Raw genomic sequence first — 22,536 nt, 5'->3', positions numbered from 1 at the left:
GGGCGATCATTATCGTCCAATAAATCTACCAGGACATCATAACCTACCAAGTCACTTGGTTCTAATCCTAATTCCAAACTTCTTTTCTTATCGGACGCACAAAAAAACTTACGCCATCTAAGTTTCCTTACGAATAAGTGAAGGTCCTTTACCCATTCAAATGGTCTAAAGTGTGTAGTGGGTACAAAGGATAATCCCTTGGTGAGTAGCCTTTGTTCCACATCAGATAAATTTGCTCCTGACAAGTTTAGAAACACAGGTTGAGCTTCCTGCGTAGTCAATGTCTCTTGACCGGCTGGGTTTTTGATTCAGCCGATCCCTCAGTATGTACGTGTTGGAGGGAGGTTGGCCTAAAAAAGGGACATTGGCTACACCTGAGGAAGCAGAAGATGAAGAGGCATCTGACGAGGTTGCCCCCAGTAGATTTGATGTTGATCTCTCTGCTTGCTCTAGTCCGGCGGGTATCACCGCCCTTGGGGTTGGTAGGGAGGGGGTCTGTGTGCCCCATGGTGCCCCAAACTTTTGATTAGTTGGTTGATATCCTTTCGATTGAGATCTAGGATTATAGTAGTTCCTCCCCCTGCCAAGGCCTCTACCCCTCCAATTAGGCCTACGGTTCGGGTAGTGATATTGCTGTGGCTCGTAGTAATCTAAATCAAAGCTCTCAGGCTCTGAAGCAGACCCTTCACTAGCTGATGCCTTTTCAGTGGACTGTGTTACTGTATATGCGATTGAACCTCCTTTGGCAGCAATAACTTCAACCAAACGTTTCCTGTAGGTGCAGATCAGACGTGCACAATGGTCAGGAGTAATTCTTGACCATTCCTCTTTACAGAACCGTTTCAGTTCAGCAATATTCTTCGGATGTCTGGTGTGAATCGCTTTCTTGAGGTCATGCCACAGCATCTCAATCGGGTTGAGGTCAGGACTCTGGCTGGGCCACTCCAGAAGGCATATTTTCTTCTGTTTAATCCATTCTGTTGTTAATTTACTTCTATGCTTTGGGGCGTTGTCCTGTTGCAACACCCATCTTCTGTTGAGCGTCAGCTGGTGGACAGATGGCCTTAAGTTCTCCTGCAAAATGTCTTGATAAACTTGGGAATTCATTTTTCCTTCGATGACAGCAATCCGTCCAGCCCCTGACAAAGCAAAGCAGCCTCAAACCATGATGCACCCACCACCATACTTCACAGTTGGGATGAGGTTTTGATGTTGGTGTGCTGTGCCTCTTTTTCTCCACACATAGTGTTGTGTGTTTCTTCCAAACAACTCAACTTTGGTTTCATCTGTCCACAGAATATTCTGCCAGTACTGCTGTGGAACATCCAGGTGCTCTTCTGCAAACTGTAAACGTGCAGAAATGTTTTTTTTTTTTTTACAGCAGTGGCTTCCTCTGTGGAATCCTCCTATGAAATCCATTCTTGTTTAGTGTTTTACGTATCGTAGATTCGCTAACAGGGATGTTAGCATATGCCAGAGACTTTTGTAAGTGTTTAGCTGACACTCTAGGATTCTTCTTCACCTCATTGAGCATCATTCACATCAGGCAATGCATCTTGTGAAAAGCAAACCCAGAACTGGTGTGTGTTTTTTATAGGGCAGGGCAGCTGTAACCAACACCTACAATCTCATCTCATTGATTGGACTCCAGTTGGCTGACACCTCACTCCAATTAGCTCTTTGAGACATCCGTAGTCTAGGGGTTCACATACTTTTTCCACCTGCACTATGAATGTTTACATGGTGTGTTCAATAAAAACATGGTAGCATTTAATTATATGTGTGTTATTAGTTTAAGCCGACTGTGATTGTCTATTGTTGTGACTTAGATGAAGATCAGATCACATTTTATGACCAGTTTGTGCAGAAATCCATATCATTCCAAAGGGTTCACATACTTTTTCTAGCAACTGTACCGGCTTATAAACCTTGTCTTTTAAATCACAATAACCTGTAATTTGTTCCACAATTTTGCGCAAATTATTAGGGAATTTATATCATAGCGGTATTGAGTAGATAATCTTTATTTAATCCTGATAGTGTGCAATAATAGAGAAGCAGGAATGAAATTCAGGAACATCACTTGTGAAAGAACATAGAGGGTAAGGGACAACATTGTTTACACAATTGCATATCATACCACTATTACAACTTCTGTCCATATGACATATTAATACATATGAATGTCATGCCAGTTTGGCTCCTGAGACCTATCATACAGTGTTGTAGGAAGAGGTTGTGTTTGGCACTTGCCTTGGATAAAAAGCATGCTTACACATATTAAACACTTGTTTCTATTCATAGCCTGATCAGTAAGTGAGCATAATCCTAGACATGGTATGCCACAGTACTTTTTTTAAAAGAAAGAATAACTTTTTATCCAAGGAAAATGATGGACACAACTTCTTAACACAATGTAATATCAGCAGATTGCCAGGGCATAGACAAGCCACAGTCACCATCTTCCGCTTTAACACGGATTGTCTTTGTGAGACAAATGATGGAAAATGAAAAACTTTATTTGGGAATGAGAAGCCTGCTGGTATAGAGTATTCCAGATTGGAAACAATTACATTATTTTATAGAATAGTATCATCCAGCTAGAGACATGAAAACTAAATAGGGGTAAATTTACTATTAGATTTACGTCTGTTGGAGTAAAAATGTCACAACATATTTTGAGGTAAATTTTGTGCAATTCGCCTTGGTACGCCACTTTTCTTAGTGTTCTATGTTTAGGGAATATGTTTAGTGTTCTATGTCTAGGGAATGGTTTTACACCAGTTTTAGTGTTGTCAAATTAAAAAAATATATATATTCGCAACCTATGCCAGGCAGACCTCTGGTGTATTTTTTTATGACTAAGTCATACAAAACAACGCAGTTGCACCAAATACATGAAAACTATGCATGATTTCATAGATTTGGCTCAACCAGACAATACAAAACCAGACTTAAAAGTGACACAAAAATGATTTTGAATGATAAATGTCCACTATAATATGTATTGTGAGTGGATCCATCCTTGTACTTATGCTATTTTTACTTACACATATATTCACTCCATTCATGCTGTCTACTTTTAGAGCTCTGTATTGCTGATATGAATGTATAGCAGTTGATTTGCAAATTATTTGCATCTCATTATTAATTATGTTCGTTTTTAGTTGTGCTTTCATTTATAAGATATGCTAGACAAGGTCTTCATCACAACTTGTGCTAGTTTATTCTGCCTACCATAATGATTAACTTCTTACTTTTATGTTAGGATTAGTTCACATCTGCATGGTAGCTTCATTCATAGCCTCCATCACACATTCTGTTAAAACTGGTGGACAAAATAGTGCAGCACTATTTTGCCTGCCCTATGATATAAAACCAATGGACCCCGTTACAGTCGAAGGAGTCCGTCAGTCATCATTCATGTCCATTATGCAATGGATTCAGCGTTTATCCTATGTCTGTTATGCGGTTTCTATAATGGAGCTGAACCATGGAAATGAGAATGCAGATGAGAATACAGTCTTATGCCTCATTCACGTGTCAGTGTTCAGTCAGTGATTTCCATCATTGATTTTGAGCCAAAACCAGGTGCAACTCTAAACACAGAACAGGTGCATATCTTTCCCTTATACCTTATCTCTGTGTAGCTCCAATCCTGGTTTTGGTTCACAATCACTCATGGAAATCACTAACCAAAACACTGATGAGTGAATGAGGCATTAGGCTGGGTTCACACTTGAGCGTTTTACAGCGCGTTCAAACGCGCTGTAAAACGCTCAACACATGAAAACCAATGCTTCCCTATGGCCCTGGTTCTCACTTGAGCATTTTACAGCGCGTTTGAACGCGCTGAAAAACGCCCTACGCTCCAAAAAGTTCTTGAGTTTCTTTGGGGCGTTTTGTCGCGTGTTTGCGGCCATAGGACACTGCTGTCAATCACACAAACGTGCGTAATACGCGCGTTGACTATGGACAAAAACGCGCGACAAAAACGTGCGTTAAACGCGCATATCAAATACGCTCAAGTGTGAACCCAGCCTTAGTGTTTGTTGCCCCAGAAAATCAAGTAAACATAGGAAAAACAATTAAAAAAACGGGCTGATGATTACATGAAGGCTTTCATTATAACAGTGATAAACTCATACCAAGAGCCCTAAACACATGTTTGACTCCTCAAAGAGACAGAAACTAATAAGCTGCAAATAACCATTACTGTCAAATGTAAGACTGTAGTTAAGCTGTCAGAACTAGGACAGCAGCGGGCATATGTCAGCAGCGATAAATGAATATATACAATATAAAAATAGGAAAAATTACGTTAAATATATTAGGAAGAGTACTTTATATCAAGTAGGAGATACAGTTAACAGGAACTTATCGTTGTTTTATAGTCTGTCATTCACATATGCTCTTGGCTCTATTTAGTATGGCAGTTTTGCACTGTATTTTCCATAGATTGATCACTTCCTCCTCTGGTAAAATTACCTCTACTCAGTGCTGAACAACACAAGACACAAAGAGTGATGCATTCAGTGTTTGCTGCCCTGTCACATGTCATCAGGAGAGATGACTATTCAACTGCTTTTAAATGGTGGAAAGTGTAGTGAAATGACACTACTGCGGTCCCCACTGCATAGTTTGAGCGCTGCCGCTGCCATTATCGTCTGTCTGTTAAATATACTCATATACAGTGCTGGCTGTCTACACTAACAGATGTATAGACTCAAGAGACAATAGTTTACATACTTCTATTACAAGATTCCAAGCCAAATTCTAGCACTTACAGATACAAGAAGGCAGAGAAGCAACTTCATTCATTTCATGCTTAGTTGTGTTTTATGGCATTTGTACAATATAGTGCAATCATTACTTTTGGCAAGAAAGCCAGCTATAAATGTCCTCTGATATAGAATGATGCAACTTTGTTGCATTGTTCCATAGTATATCATAAAACTAATAGGGGTTGGTATACTATTTTTTAGGCCTCATGCACACGACCGTTGTTTTGGTCCGTATCCGAGCCGCAGTTTTTGCGCCTCGTATGCGGACCCATTGACTTCAATGGGGCCGCAAAAGATGCGGACAGCACACCGTGTGCTGTCCGCATCCGTTGCTCCGCCAAAAAAATATAACCTGTCCTATTCTTGTCCGTTTTGCGGACAAGAACAGGCAGTTATATTAATGGCTGTCCGTGCCGTCCTGCAAATTGCGGAACGCACATGGACGCCAGCCGTGTTTTGCGGATTCGCAATTTGCGGACTGCAAAACACAACAGTTGTGTGCATGTAGCCGAAAATAGAAACTCTACCACAGGAACCATGGCTACAGCAGCGTAGGTGTGTGCATTAATTCTACACAACCATATCCTTTTATATTTGAGAACTGATCTCTTTTAAATCATGATGTCTGCATAAACACTCCTCAATATCGAAATTCCAACACCAAAAAGAACAAGCTGTAATATTGTATAAATAAATGAAGTAGCAAGTTTCACTAAGGCCTCATGCACACGACCGTTGTGCGTTTTGCGGTTCGCAAACCGCAGATCCGCAAAACACGGATGGCGTTTGTGTGCGTTCTGCAAATTGCAGAACGGCACAGACAGCCTTTAATATAACTGCCTATTCTGGTCCGCAAAGTGCTGTCCGCATCTTTTGCGGCCCCATTGAAGTGAATGGGTCCGCATCCGAGCCGCCAAAACTGCGGCTCGGATACGGACCAAAACAATGGCCGTGTGCATAAGGCCTAATTCCTGCAAATACTTACATTTTTAAGCACCTAGCTCCAATCTGTGGTATGTGGGAGGGGAAACGTTTTTTAGCCACATGAAACCTCAAAAATCAGATCAAGTCACGTAAAATTGTTGTGTGATGCCTCCCGTTTGGCAACATACAAATTATCTCCACTTGTCTCACTTGTGTGATCCTTGAACTGAGAGACCTTGGTTTATCACTCCAGCAAATCACTACACACCTAGGCCAATATTTCACCACTGTTGAACATTGTGTGTCCCGATGGTTGGAGAACAAAGACAAACTGTAATGACAACAAGTGGAGCACAGAGGTGAACCTCTGTACAAATGCATCATCTGCTTTATGATAGCCGAGATTAGTCTAGAGACCAAGAGGACAATGCCATGAAGAGGCCTTCACAAGACAATATAACACTGGTCCTACTCCCGGGATTAGGTCGGGACAGCATAATGTATGCCAGCTGAATCCCTCTAGTTTTAATTTCAAGTATACTAAGGCTACTTTCAAACTTGCGGCAGAGTGATCCGGAAGGCAGTTCTGTCGCCAGAACTGCCTGCCGGATCAGGCAATCTGCATGCAAACGGACAGCATTTGTAGATGGATCCGGATGCAGATCAGTTTCACAAATGCATTGCAAGAACGGATCTGTCTCTCTCTTGTCATATGGACAAATGGATACATTTCAAAAGAAATTTCACATTTTTACGGATCCGGCATTCCGGTATTTTTAATGCCGGATCTGGCACCAATACATTTTCAATGTAAATTAATGCCGGATCCGGCATTCCGGGAACTGATCCGGAATTTTGGACGGAGAGAATACCGCAGCATGCTGTATTTCCTCCGTCAAAAACACAGTTCAGTGACTGAACTGAAGACATCCTGACGCATCCTGAACGGATCTATCTCCATTCAGAATGCATGGGAATGAAACTGATCAGTTCTGTTCCGGTATTTAGCCCCTGTGACGGAACTCAGTGCCGGAAAAGAAAAACGCTAGTGTGAAAGTACCCTAACAACTCAGCATTACATTGATTTGGTCATGGAACCAGTGGTATAGACATTTCCCCAAAGTGCCCCCATGTGTGCATGTTGCTCACATCAAGCACATCTGGGACATCATTGGTCAGCAATTGTAAAGGGAGCTGCCAGCAGCCCAAGTGCATTCAACGTGGCAGGACATTCCTCAGACAACCATTAATAACCGAATTTATAGCATGCAAGCTTGTCTAAGTATGTTTGATTCTGAGTGTGGCACTTTTACTCAATACCGAAAAAATACAGATGTTTTGAATTTTGTTTACATTTTTTATCATTTGCTTAACATTAACATGGCTATTAATCTTGTAATTTCCATAATTCCACTACTTTTCCTTCTTGGTATTGCAATTTCATTGTTGAGGAGTATATGCAAAGAAGCATAGTACTCCTCCTGCAGTCAATGGTGTGAAGGAAAACTGGACTAGTTGCCCACAGCAACCAATCAGATTCCAGCTTTTATTTTTCAAAGCTCCTTTGGCAAATGAAAGGATCAAGATGATTTCTGAAGGCAACTATTCGTTTTCCTTTCCACCACTTTTGATAAATCCCCCTATGTGCTAAATCATCACAGCAGCTAAAATTATTAAACTGAGCATATTATAAAATTAAAAGACACAGGTTTAATGGGCTTCTGTCACCCCCCATTTAGCAATTTTCAGTATCGGACATTAGCTATTTGCTAATGTCAGTTGAGTCCATATATATCACTCTTACCTCTCTCTGTGCTGTAATTTCTTTAAAAAATCATACTTTTATAATATACTAATTACTTCACTACCAGCAACTTGGGCGGTTACTTGCTGGTAGCTGCCGCATCCTCTGACTATAAACACGCCCCCTCTTTCACTTGATAGACAGGGCCAGCGAGCGCTCTCCTCCTCCCGTTGGTACTGTCTGCCCATGAAATCCCGTGCCTGCGCCATACCGGTCCTCATTCGGCACAGGCGCTCTGAGAGAAGGACACTCGCTTGCCCGCTCCTTCCTCAGCGCGCCTGTGCCGATGACGTCAGCCTACACCCGGAAAAGCGTCCTTCTCTCAGAGCGCCTGCGCCGAATGAGGACCGGTACGGCTCAGGTGTGGGATTTCATGGGCAGACAGGGCCAACGGGAGGAGGAGAGCGCTCGCTGGCCCTGTCTATCAAGTGGAGGAGGGGGCATGTTTATAGTCCGAGGATGCGGCGGCTACCAGCAAGTAACCGCCCAAGTTGCTGGTAGTGAAGTAATTAGCATATTATAAAAGTAAGATTTTTAAAGAAATTACAGCACAGAGAGAGGTAAAAGTGATATATATGGACTCAACTGACATTAGCAAATAGCTAATGTCCGATACTGAAAATGGCTAAATGGGGGGTGACAGAAGCCCTTTAATACAATTGGGCACACACTGCACATTCATATTCATAATCATTCACAGAGACACACATTGTTGTTTTATGCTCAATTCAAATGAATTCGGAGACAAAAATAAATTCCAAATTTCTCAGGATGTTGTACAGTCCTGATCAAAAGTTTAAGACCACTTGAAAAATGGCAAAAAATCATATTTTTACATTGTTGGATCTTAACAAGGTTCCAAGTAGAGCTTGAACATGCAACAAGAAGAAATGAGATTGAGACAAACCATTTTTTGAGCATTCAATTAATTGAAAATAACGATTAAACTGAAACAGGCTGTTTTTCAGCTGATCCAAATTTTAGGACCACATGCCTTTAAAAAGGTCAAATCTGTGCAAAGATGTGGATTTATTGTCATTTTCTGTCAGGTAGTCACACGTTGTGATGGCAAAGGCAAAAAAACTCTCCCTTTTTTAATGTGGTCGGGTTGTTGAACTGCATAAGCAGGGTCTCTCACAGTGCGCCATCGCTGCTGAGGTGGGACGCAGTAAGACAGTCATTTGACATTTCTTAAATGATCCTGAGGGTTATGGAACAAAAAAGTCAAGAGGAAGACCCAAAAAAAATTCACCAGCACTGAGCCGGAGGATCCAATTGGCTGTCCGTCAAGACACTGGACGATCCTCGACCCAAATTAAGGCCCTTACTGGTGCTGACGGCAGTCCCATAACCATCAGACAGCATCTGAGACTGAAGGGCTTTAAAAACAAAAAACTTCTTCAAAGACCTCGTCTCCTTGAACGCCACAGAACTGCTCGTTTGGACTTTGCAAGAGAGCACCAAACATGGGACATTCAAAGGTGGAAGAAAGCTTTATTCTCTGATGAGAATTTTTTTTACCTTCATGGTCCTGATGGTTTCCAACGTTACTGGCATGACAAGCAGATCCCACCTGAGATGTTTTCTACGCGCCACAGTGGAGGGGGCGCCATAATGGTCTGGGGTGCTTTTTCCTTCAGTGGAACAATGGAGCTTCAGGAAGTGCAGGGGCGTCAAACGGCCGCTGGCTATGTCCAGATGTTGCAGAGAGCATTCCTCATGACTGAGGGCCCTCGTCTGTGTGGTAACAACTGGGTTTTTCAACAGGACAACACTACAGTACACAATGCCCGCAGGACAAGGGACCTCTTCCAGGAGAATAACATCACTCTTTTGGCCCATCCTGTGTGTACCCCTGATCTAAATCCAATTGAGAACATTTGGGGATGGATGGCAAGGGAAGTTTACAAAAATGGACAACAGTTCCAGACAGTGGATGGCCTTCGTGCGGCCGTCTTCACCACTTGGAGAAATGTTCCCACTCACCTCATGGAAACGCTTGCATCAAACATGCCAAAACGAATATTTGAAGTGATCAACAATAATGGCGGAGCTACTAATTACTGAGTTCATGTTTGGAAGTTGGATTTCTGTTTTGGGGGGTTTAGTTTTTTTTTGGAGGTGTGGTCCTAAACTTTTGATCAGCTGAAAAACAGCCTGTTTCAGTTTATTCGTTGTTTTCATTAAATTGAATGCTCAAAAAATGTTTTGTCTCACTCCCATTTCTTCTTGTTGCATGTTGAAGCTCTACTTGGAACCTTGTTAAGATCCAGCCATGCTAAATATGATTTTTTTGCCATTTTTCAAGTGGTTTTAAACTTTTGATCAGGACTGTATTATAGATACAAGGAGAAAACCTGTGTAAAGTGCAAAGTAATATAACCCCCCCAACCAAAAAAAAATTCTACATCTGATGCATTATATTCACACTGCCTAATGCTTTACTATATAAAAATATACATCTTAAGTAAATATTAATCTTAAAAGTACACCTTCACTTAAACCTGAAAGCTCCATTTCCCTCCATCCCAAATATGATCACAGTGATAGGGTAAATAGGAATGTGAGCTGCTGTATGTGGGGTCCTCATACTATATAACTTGCTGCTTTAACTGCAGCAAGTGTCAGAAAAATCTTTTTTTATTATGTTTAGACCTATAAAGGATCTACTTGTTGGTAAGTTACTTCACCCTCTAGATTACACGAAAACCAGTCCTTCAGTTTAAGAACCCTACATAGAGCAGCGCAGATCTCACCCTCCTGACTCCTTTCAGTATAACTTTGAAAAGAAATGGAAGATATTGAGTTCAACTCCAGTTAAACTTAAAGTGACCCTCTAGTAAAAAAGCTGAAAATGAGCTGCTTGGGAACCTGTGTAGGAAAACTCAACACTCACAGAGAATTAATTCCTATCTAGGTTCCCTGGCAGCTCATGACAACGATTGCTTGGGACCTGAGCAGGCAGTTGCAGTGATGGAACCACCCTCATGAAGTCTCCCAAGGATTTTTGAGCACTGGGGACCAGGTAAGTATAAAACACTGGGTTTGGTTTGAGAACCTTCCTTCCAGGAGAAACTGCACTTTCATCTTTTTTTTCCACGGCTTCCATTTGAGTTTTTAAGCATTTGGAAATTAAATTATTTTGCTGGTAACTGCTGGTGATTTATGAAAAAGAGAACAAACATATTCTAAGATACTAATGAAATAGAAACATTTCAGTCTGGGCTTACAGTTTTCTTCCTCTGAACATATAGTAGCAGTAGGCTTGCCATGGAGTTCATTTATAAGAAATGAGTACACATGCTTTACATAAGCTTTTGTCTAAGGCATATTGAAAAAAACACACACTTGTTTGCGATGCATTCAGTCTTACCCCTTGTTTGCCCTTTAATTTTTTATTGTTCAGTAATTCATACACAAAGAAAGCATTAACATACCCAAGAGAACTCTTAAAAGTGAAAAATAACAGTTGGATGCCTCTAGCAAACCATTGCCTGGTTCATAGTCTAATGCTCTAGAAACAAGAACTTTTCTCAGAATTGATCACTTTTCTTGTTTTAGAGGGAAATGCTCTCCAGAGCTTATATCCATCTTTCTTTTACTCCAGGTTTTATTACTTCTTTTGTAATATTTAACACATCTAAAGACACCTTCAGAAGACAAATCTTTAATTTTAAGGATTTAATGGTCTACGACAAGGTGTAATAACTGAAGTATCTAGTTTGTCATGTGCAAATGTAATAATAAATGAATTATAGAGAATGACTTACATTAAGATAGCAAAGGTTAAATGCATGATCATACTATGGATTGTAGAGTCTCTTCCAAATCATGCATGCTTTTACAACATTAGCCAATGGGGCTTAGTTATATTATTTAAAAATAAAACTATTTCCCTATGGGTTATCCATAGAAACTCCCAGGAACTACATTGTTCTACTTGTAATGAGTTATATATTTTATTTAATTTGTTTGTTCTTGGCTAGTTTAATGCCTTAAGCAGATTTATAATAAGAAAAAATCCAATCTCCCTATATATTTTAATTGCTGTCCCTGAAGCTTGGCAGGTTTAATTGCCTGGAGTCTTCTAACAAATTATTGCATACATATCTTCTCAAAAATTCATTTCAGATGGTGGTGTAAGTGACTATATCTGATCAGAGATGAGGGAGGTAGCACTTACAAAATCTACAGTGAAAAATGGATGCTTCTGTTTTGGCTTAAGAGGCAAACTGAAAACTCTTAGAATGCACCGTCACCGATTACATTTCCTTACATTGGTAGGGGTACCCTATTTCCAATACCACGTTGGTAGGGGCTATAAACTACATTGCCTAGCATCTACCTCAAGCAACATGAGTGGCTGGAGTGCCTCGGGAATCTATGATGTGCATTATTAAGTTTTATTATTGAATTACAAGTAAAAGCAATCATATTGCATCACTTTATTGTTTTAGCCAGAGCTGAAATGTAAAAATTGCCATTGAAACAAACTAGAGTCTTAAAAGAAGTGTTCTATGTTTCACCCACCATCAACTCATAGGTGCTAATTAGGGTTGAGTGAAACAAAGTATCCGAAGTGGACTTAAATCCAAATTTCAGGGAACATTTCAGGGAAAATACATACTCAACTCGTGCATGGTTATGTATGACGTCACCACGCTGGCCAATGTGATGACGTCATCATGCACCATGGCAGGCTTTTCACGCTCAAATGGATAAGGTGAGTATAACATTTTTGTAAACTTCGCTCAACACTAGTGCTAATCTAGAGGATTGTAAATGGATGGCAGGGTTATATGACTGGTCTAAAGCTGGTCAGACACTTAAGATAGCTGTCAGACAAACACATATCCCCAGGGTAAGACTGGCCCATTAGAGTACAGAGGATACTCCGGTGGGCCCAGTGTCTGAAGCCATAGTGGGCCCCAAAAGCCCAGGAGAAAAAATATCATTTGGAGCTGCCGTTGAGCTATTAGACTTCATTGATGATATGGGGATTGAGCCCCGAGAATACTTTTCTCTGGAGGGCCCAAGGAACCCCAGTCTGACACTAGATATCCTCTCTGGCCCTCCATGCACATGCACAATCAGTTTGGCTAAGCATTAATGTGTTCTGAACCTAAGAATCAGGCATGTTGTAATACAACTGCCCAATCCATCTCTCCCATGTGCAGTCAGGGGAGAGTCATATTCATTAGATGGTCAACCAATCCTGTTAAAGCCAATGGGTTTGGCACACATTAATGATGTATATAGCCAGCTAAAGTAACATACTGGTCCCTGCAAAATGGCTGCATCCACCTTTCATATAGTATGATTAGTTTCCTATTGCCACCCACCTCTGACTACAGTAGGTTAGCAGAAAGTAACTGGGGACTCATTTATATTATAGACATGAAGAGAAATCATGAAATGTACTCCCAGATTTTAATATGGCTGTAGGTTTCTGTTTCCTCTGGTTGTTTAAGGAAAAATCTTTGTCTATTAAAATGTGTTGACTAAAAAAAAATATTATAAAAAATATTATATATTATATATATATATTTGACTTATTGTGTCCTGTGTTCGGAAAAAAAAAAAACATATACAACCCTGCAAATACACATATTGTACCATAGCTTTAAACATCTATATGATTGTGACTAATAACCATAGAGCTGGGCATAGGCAATTGCCTAAACAGAAATGTTATATCACCTCATTATTAGGATAAAGCCTTAAAACAATATCTCCAAGGTCCGCGTTGTACAATTTAGTAAACAGGAAAGTACCACATTTGACATCACTGATTAAGGCCAGGCATTTCCAACACTTCATACACATTTCTGAAATCCACAATGCATCAATTTTTAATAATTCCACTCTCTCTGCTCCATTAAAAAGATGGTAGGGGAAAGATTTTAGAGTAATTAATGATATAGTTAGCTGCTAAATATTAATAGGAATCGTAGTTCTGCATAAAATATAACATATAAACCTTGCCAATACAGACACACCAGTAATTAAAGTTGAATATGTAATTATGCTGATTTATAAGACAGAATAAAAGTTACACTTTTCCAGGCATTATGTAAACCATGGGTAATAGTTAAAGTTGTATTTTATGGTTTTAATAAAAGGGCAATGCACTTAATTTAGTGCACGTTCAGAGCTGGTTTGAAGATCATAATCAGTCAGATAATGACTATGTACATTCCAGGGTACTTTTATAGATATTGGCGTAATAAGGAGGATTTTCTGCTTTTGCGTCGCTCACAGTTATAGCTAGGGATGAGCGAATCGACTTTGGATGAAACATCCGAAGTCGATTAGCATAATACTCAGTTTGAATACTGTACGGAGCGAGCTCTCTATACAGTATTAGAATGTATTGGCTCCTATGATCCAAAGTTATTACTTCGCAAAGTCTCGTGAGACCTAAATCAATTTCTACTGTAAAAAAAAACTGAGTATTCAAACCAAGTATTATGTGAATCGACTTCGGATGTTTTATCCGAAGTTGATTCGCTCATCCCTAGCTACAACTGTGAGCGAGCGCTCCCTACAGTATTCAAAGTATTAAGCGAATCGACTTCAGATGTTTCATACGAAGTAGATTTGCTCATCCCTAGTTATAGCATTAGGATGTTAATAAATATAATGTGTCCTTTCAGGATCAAATGTAGAAAATCTGCATATGGGGTTTTAGATATTGATGTGAACCTGTATATGATGTGTAAAGCGCAATAAAATAAAGTCCATGTTCGAAAAAAATTAGCATTTTGATTTTATTTAAAGGGGGATTTGATATTGTTGGCCTATCTTCAGGATAGGCCATCAATATCTGAGCTGCAGAGATCCACCAAGATTTCACTAGCTGTATATCCATTTATTATCTGTGTCATTACAAAGAACCTGTCACCACAAAATGCAATGCAGTCTTCAGACAGCAAGAGCAAGAGTTTTCTAAGCAGATTGGGATAATGTTTTATGGGGAAAAAAAATCAATACAACTTGTAACTTATACATTTATATCTCTGCTTTTTCTAACTTAAAACCACCCCTGTGAAGAGTTCTCAGTACACGTTGGAGGTAGTGTCAGTGACTGACAGCTATCTATGTACAGTATACACACTTACACAGTGAAAACTATCAATCACTAATAACACCTCCCCTGTGTGCAACCATCAGTGACTGACAGCTATCTCTGTATACACACTTACACAGAGAATGCTATCAATCACTGATAACACCTCCTCGGTGTACAACAATCATTGATTGACAGCTTTATATGTATAATAGCAATAGTCCAGCCAGCACCTGGTCCCAAATGAACATTGCAGCGGGAATGAGTGAACCCCAAAATCAAATGAAACTGTTGATGAAGGCGCATTAGCTGAAACACGTCCCTTGTATACCCGATGTACTGTCAGGAGTACAATTAAAGTACAGACTTTGTTACAATTGCCAAGATTCGTCTTTCAGCTATCTATGTATACACACTTAAACAGAGAATGCTATCAGTCACTGATCACACCTTTCCTGTGTAGAGCTATTAGTGACTGACAGCGATCTATGTATACACATACACAGATAATGCTATCAGTCACTGATAAGACCACCCCTGTGGACAGCTCTAAGTACATAGGGAGGTCTTATCGGTGACTGACATCTATCTATGTATACACACTTACACAGCGAATGCTATCAATCACTGATAACACCTCCCCATGTATCACTATTAGTGACTGACAGTTATCTATGTATACAGACTTACACATAGAATGCTTTCAATCACTAATAGTACTGTGAGCTCTTCACAGGAGTGGTCTTAAGTTAGAAAGAACAGACATATAAATGTATACGTTACAAATGTTATTGAATATTTTCCAAAAAGATATATCAATCTTCTCAGCTCCTCCTGCTCTATAACATGCTGCCTGCAGATTACATTGTATTTTGTGGTGACAGGTTCCCTTTAACACATGGTTAATGGCAATTAATTCTATCAAAACATATTTAATATAAGATTTAGGAGACATTTCACCAATTATGTGCTAATGGTCTCCAGTATTACTTCTGCACATATATTAGTGAGTATTCCCTATTATACTATAACAGCTCCCCTCTCTTTCACATCTACAGTATATGTCCTAATGGAGAAAAGGGTGGTGTAAAGCAAACATCCCTATGCTGATTTCTGCATGAGCAAGATAATATGGGCAGCAAGGTGGCTCAGTGGGGCAGCACAGTGGCTCAGGGGCTAGCACTGGTGCCTTGCAGAGCTGGGGCCCCAGATTTGAATCCTACTAAGGACAACATCTGTATGGAGTTTGTATGTTCTCCCCGTGTTTGCATGGGTTTCCTCCGGATTCTCGGGTTTCCTCCCACACTCCAAAAACATACTGATTGTGATCCCCATTGGGGACAGTTGGATGCTAAAGTCTGTAAAGTGCTGCGGAATATAGTAGCGCTATATAAGTGCATAAAATAAATAAATAAATAAATATGAATTCTCCAGAATTGAGTTTATTACAGAGATTTTATGGAGGGCAGATGGGGCATCCCCCCTGCTTCCCCTCCAACACTACCCTTTGATGGGAGTTTCAGAAGCCAGACAATTGAATGTCACCAATTTAAGAGTAATAGAGGAGTACTATAGCGTCTGTATTATAAATAATCCTGTATCCAGCAGCTCATCAAGGGAGGACAACTTAACAGCTTTGTACACCTTCGGGGGAATTTTTTTAATGATTGGATTTTACTTACTTTGGGCTAAAAAAAAATAATTTCAATTGGTCTTTATTAAAAATATTGAGCCGTTCTGTCACAAAGGCTTAACTGTTTTTCTGGCTGTGTGAATCCTACCTTTACTTTCAATTTTTGTCGTCATCTAATAACCCTTATCTATAAATTAGTAAAAGGTCATAAACGCTAATTTAAGCCATACTCTTATCAGTAAGATAAGGATTGAGCTTTAATGAGTGTTTATAATGTCAGAGAGCAGAGATAAGTAGCCCGTCAGCTCCCTGCCTGACAGACGAGAGAGAAAATTCTGATCATACTAACAGAGTATCTCAGCTCTATATAGCAAAAAGGACTCCATATTTTTAATCAAGACCAACTGAAGAAATTATTTTTACCTCATAATGAGTACAATGCAATAATAAGAAAATACCCCCAAAGGTGTATATACCCTTTAAGTTACCTTTAATTGGATATTAACATATAGCAATTGCCACCAATAACAGTGGAGGCTTTCACTCCCCTAGTTCGATGATTCAGGAGCCTCCAAAAACCTTAACCAGGCTGCCCTCTATGTAGCATGTTTTTTTCTGATGATAATTATCGGGCCATGGCTATAAGTGCTAGTTTATTACAGTATATGCATACCTAGAAGTCTTTGGGACTGTATTGCTTTCTATGTAAGGTGCAATAAATCCTATTTGTTATGTCTGCACAGCCCCTTTAACCCTATAGAAAATATCTGGTAAGGCACAGATAGTATATTTTATGAGATAAATTATTATGGTAAATTAAATGCACAATTAACTGATATGTGAACATGTGATCTGTGACTCTCCAAATTTCAAAGTAAACATAAATGTACAAGCTTGCACCTATATAGCTGCAATAGATACATAGTGTAGGAACAAAATTACAAATGTTTCAGATTAAAAAAAAATTGTTTAAAATATATTGGAAAGTTAATTATTTAAGTTTAAAACCTAGAGCCCATTTAATTATTTGTTTCTGTAGTTTAACTTACCTAAATGGCCTGTTAGCATCAGAGGTTATGCAGGCTGTGAAGTGGAGCACCAGATGCAACGGCATACATATGATAATGTAGCGAGTATGTTCGTGAAATTAATGGGAGTCTGTTTTGAGGAGCAACTGTATACATATTTAATATATAATTGCAAGGCGCTTGTGCAAGAAGAGAGAACCAGACAACAGGACATATTTAATGACTGGCCCTTTCAATCAACATTTAGAGGGAGGGCTGAGTGGCTGAAGGAGGGGATATTTGATGTGCTGAGGGCAGCATAAACTCCCTCTGTGCACTGAACTGCTAATTTGCATAATGATTCAAAGGGTTATTTCAGTACAACGGAGGCATGGATTTACGAAGCAAAGTTAGATAAGTATATTTGTCATTGCCCTGGTTTATTAGAGCTGCTCCTGATGACAGGCTTCCTTTATGTAGTAAGTCCTAATTTTTGTGTTCATTTTAGTTAAGAAGCTCTTTATTTGGCCTAACTATATACATGTATAAACTTACGATTTATTTTCACCATCAAAAGGACTCATTTTGTCAGCTTCATTTACATTAGAATAGACAGAGGTCGGCAAAGCTTTGACTCTTCATGTTGTGCAAGGGTACGACCACATGGAGCGGTCGTGATATGGTCGGGTTGTGGCCATGGTCTAGTCAAGGACCGCACTTCCAATTAGCTGCTGCCTTTCATTTAACTAATGAAGACTGCACTATATAGTCAGCCTTCATTGTTAATGGCCGCGCGGTAATGAAGGTGCCACGCGACCATTAACAATGAAGAGTGACTATGCAGTGTGGTCTTCATTAGTTAAATGAAAGGCAGCTGCAGCTAATTGACCGCACAGTTCTTGAACGCAGCACGGCTGCTCCATGTAGCCGTACCTCTAGGTAAAATAAAATGTGAAGTTCAGGATTGCACTTACATGTGTGGTTGTGGAGAGCAGCCTGGACTGCTGTTTCCATTGCTGTCAATGTGATCCAGTGCACCATTGAGGTCTTCATGTACTGCTTGTAGTAAGCCGGTGGATGCATTGTTGATCAAACCTGTGTTACTCAGTAAAGGTAAACTACTTTCTGCCAGAGCAGCCTAATGGGAAACAAAAGAAGTGCTAACCATTGTATTGCTCCTAGAGAGGAGTGAATTTTTGTCTGATTTACACAGTTCGACAGCAAGTCTTAGAAAAGTTGCACGACCAAAAACATTTGCGCAAATTGTCTGGAACTTGCAGTTACACAAATATTTTAGAGATGCCATTTGTCCGTAAAAAAAACAACACATCAAATCACATAAAAGTCAAATGCAAGTCACAATCTTCATGTTTCATGACACATGTCACTGTGTGGCCCCATGTAACCTGCATGTTCATTTCTGAAAATGATGGCCTTTCAACTCTGGTGTAACATATTTTGGTTGTGGAAGAGAAATGGAGAAACATTTCCCATGGACACTAGCTTACCAAATGTATCATACATATCTAGCCACTTAAATCTATTAATGTAAAAACTAAAAAAAAGTTTCTGGCCAGGTGAAGACAAGAATGAAAGTGTTAACACACACTGAACATTCTTCTATGAAAATTTTATGACTTTCAGACATGAGGGTAAAGCAAGTTATTATAACATTGCTGGCCACCTATTAGAGATTGATTAGAAGAGAAAAATCATAAGAAGTCATTATCTTCTATCTTACGAAACTTGGGCATTTTGGATCATTTATGCTTTCTGCTTTGGAGAGAGCTGACAATATCCATACGATTTCCAATTGTGGAAATCTTTAATTTGCCTACATTACTTTAGAATAATGTTATTACCCCAACTAGATTGTTTCATTCACAGAGAGGCAGAGGCAGAAGAACAGTCATTTACTTTGTGGGAAATAGGAGTGTTCCAGGACTTGCCACAGGGTGTCCTTCTTGCCACTTCACATCAAAAGCAATAGCATTCCAGCCAGTGTGTATGCATTCCTCTTTCTAAGCTACATAACTGTATCAGGGGAAACTACTGAAGAACACTGCAAAGACCTATCCAATAAACACAGTCTTAGAAGAAAATAATACAAATCAAATTCATTGTCCTACCTGTAAACTTGCATTAAGAGCTGCTCCATAGCCAAGGCTGGTAGGTATGTTTTTTACTAATGTAGGACTACTGCAAAAAATATTAATAATAATAAATAGATGATAATACTTAAATGTATCACTGATTTATATTACATATGTTGTAGTACCCATTACAGGATGGATAACACCTACTTATTTGTCTACTGCAAATGTCTATAAAACAATGTATGCAGCTATGCAAATGCACTCCAAGATCACCTAAGCTCTTACAGATGCCTCCACTACTATTAAAGGAGCTCTCTGGGTGCAGAGTAGTCATGGTCTATCCTCTAGATAGGCCATCAATATCAGATCGATGGGGGTTCGACTCATGATTAGAGATAAGCAAATTATTTAGAAATTTGATTAGGCTGATTCACCGAATTTTACAAAAATTTTTGTTTGTAAGTAGTTGGTGCAATGACAGGGAGCAGCGATTGTGGCGCTCCCCATCATTGTACCCCTCAGATGCCATGTTCATACATGATCGCGGCATCTGATATAAATAAAATAGTGTACAACTAAAAGAGAAAAATCATACTTACCTAGTCCATTTGCTCGTGACGGGACGGCCGCCACCATCTTGCTTGAAAATAAAGCACGAAATCTCGTGTGGCCCATGATGACGTCATACTCCCATACGGCCCGTCCCGAGCAAATGAATCAGCTAAGTATGATATATATATATTTTTTTACTCTATTTCAGGTTAAATCGATTTGCTACCACGAAGCACAGGTAAATTCGGTTTCACAGCGAATCTAATTTATCCTGAAATTCGGATCTTCGCTCAACACTACTCATGATATTCCTAGCAATCAGCTATTTGAAGGGGCTGCGATGTGACGTGTATTTTCAGCACTATACAAAGTAATAAACTTATTATTATTATCATCATCATCAGTAATAGCAGTAGTAGAAGTATAAGCAGTAATAGTAGCTTTAAAAAAATGAATATTTTGGTAAATACACAAATGTATATGTATTTTTATTTAATTCTCTTACACTATATAGTGTAGTTATTCAGTTAAAGCATGAGTGATAGATCTGTTAAACGGGACTTGTTACCTCTTCTGACTCATCTGTTTAGTAACCACTTGCATTTCTCATGCATTAACAATTCTGAAACATCAATTTATATAACTGTATGTTGTGCCATTCCTGTATTATTCCTACTATAAATCTATGAGTACATTGGAAACTGGGTGTTAGCAATCTCCTTGTCAAAGGGATGTTTCTTTGCACAGTGTGAAACTGGCAGCAATGATTGAAAAGTGTCAGACTGTGCAGGGACACCCCCCAACTTACAATATCCAGTAGGCAATTTATTCATAAACTTCTAGTGGAAATGAAAGAATGGCATAACATAGAGTTATAAGAAACAATACTCTGAAAATGATATTTTATTAGGAATACAATGATTTGCTAAAACAGATATATCAGAAATGGTGATAAGTTCTCTTTAAGGAAGCATGTACAATGTATACAAGTATTAAAGGGATTATCGGGTAATTTCATATCAAAGACCTCAGGATAGGTCATCAATATCAAAGCAGTGGGGGTGTGACACTTGACACCCCCGCCAATCAGAGGTATGAAGAGGCTGCAGGGCTTCTTGAGCGCCTAGGCCTCTTCCTAGGCCAGTGATGTCACTGTACATTGGTCACATGTCCTAGGCACAGCTCAGTAACATTCGAGTGAATGGTACTAAGCTGTAATACCTAGCACAGCCACTATACAATGTATGGCATCTGACATAAGACAGATAAACTTTAGACTGAACATCTATAATAAATGCCAACTTATTTAACTCTTTATGGGCAGCATTTGACTTTAACAGAGGACGAGGGCTCAAAGGATGATTGAGGTTCTTGTTATGTAAGCAAAGCAATACTTGCAAAAACATAAAATGCAAATGACATAATATTTGATAGGGATAACTGCAACTACAGTAGCTATTCATTTGGCTGACATTTCTGTGCCACAGGGATCAGGAGTCTGTATGACACGCTCTATTCTCCATCCTTGTGCTGCTTCAGAGGGTAAAGATGTAAGTTGCGCATAGCGTGCAAATAGATAAACTAGAGGTGTATCCATTTATAAAATATAATAGAAAATGCATCATATAATACAGGAAAGAACTATCTTTCCTGATTCTGCTGATGAAGAGATGTTTGCTCTTTGCTTTGCAAACATAAAATAAATGCCAAAAAAATATTCTGCTGACAACTATTTATTGTATATGTGTATATGTATTTGGCTATAAGACAAAAATATAAAAAATATATATATTTTTTTACTATTGCTAAAAATTCTGGTAAGAGCTCATTCACATGACCATATGAATGGGTCCGCATCCGTTCTACAATTGAATGGGGCTGCAAAAGATGTGGACAGCACATAGTGTATGTCCGTTCTGCATGTCCTATTCTTGTCCGCAAAGAATAGGCATTTCCTATATAGCTCCGGCCCTGTGCGGACCACAAAATGCGGAACACACACGGCTGGTATCCATGTTTTGCTGATCCGCAATTTGGGGACAGCAAAACACAGCATGGTTGTGTGAATGTACCCTAAATGTGTCAATGCTCAAAAGCCGAGATATTGTGATCATTCAAAACGTATTGATATCTGTAGAAATACTTACATTAGTTAACCGTCTTAAAGAGGCCATCCATTTATTGTCATTAAGCCACCAGACCACTGTATGCCTCATCACACCCCCAGTACAGCACTACATAATAGCCTTTTTTACATGCCACAAGCACAATGGAAACCTACCCAGTGATTTTTTGGGACCTCCTTTTCTGATATTCTGCTTCATCAACAGTCCACACCGCCCCTTTAACATTTTCCACTCGCACAAAACACTTGTGCAGGCTGAGATTGTGACGGACGGCATTCTACATAAGATATAGGATAGGAGAAAGTACATGAGTGAAATAGTCTGCAGGTCTTATTCATCGAGATAACGCGAATTAAAAAATAGGCATTTCAGGCATTTTTGTTACAACATGAACAGCCCTAAAAAAAAAAAAAAAAAAAAGACTTGCACTCTGTTCTATGAACCTTTCAAGCTATTTTAATAATAGCTATGTCAGAACCTTCCTTTCAGTGAGCTGGTCTAAATTGCAATATCTGTACAAATTACAGTATCTTTGAAAATG

At 39.3% G+C, this 22,536-nt stretch overlaps 1 protein-coding gene across 10 annotated transcripts in view; it reads right to left on the bottom strand.

Moving 5' to 3' along the window:
* FOXP2 (forkhead box P2) overlaps positions 1 to 22,536 on the bottom strand; it is a 271,775-nt gene that overhangs the window by 28,801 nt on the left and 220,438 nt on the right. For all 10 annotated transcript variants that reach the window (XM_040411193.1, XM_040411250.1, XM_040411186.1 and 7 more), the window contains 3 exons: positions 22,151 to 22,272; positions 19,351 to 19,420; positions 18,196 to 18,359 (listed from right to left, as the gene is read on the bottom strand). In XM_040411193.1, the coding sequence (XP_040267127.1) occupies positions 18,196 to 18,359; positions 19,351 to 19,420; positions 22,151 to 22,272 (356 nt within the window). The remainder of the gene's footprint in view (positions 1 to 18,195; positions 18,360 to 19,350; positions 19,421 to 22,150; positions 22,273 to 22,536) is intronic.

The sequence above is a fragment of the Bufo bufo genome, chromosome 1 (assembly GCF_905171765.1).
Source record: "Bufo bufo chromosome 1, aBufBuf1.1, whole genome shotgun sequence".
Taxonomy (NCBI): Eukaryota; Metazoa; Chordata; class Amphibia; order Anura; family Bufonidae; genus Bufo; species Bufo bufo.
Note: the sequence above shows the minus strand (reverse complement) of the source record. Positions and strands in the feature narration are given on the sequence as shown.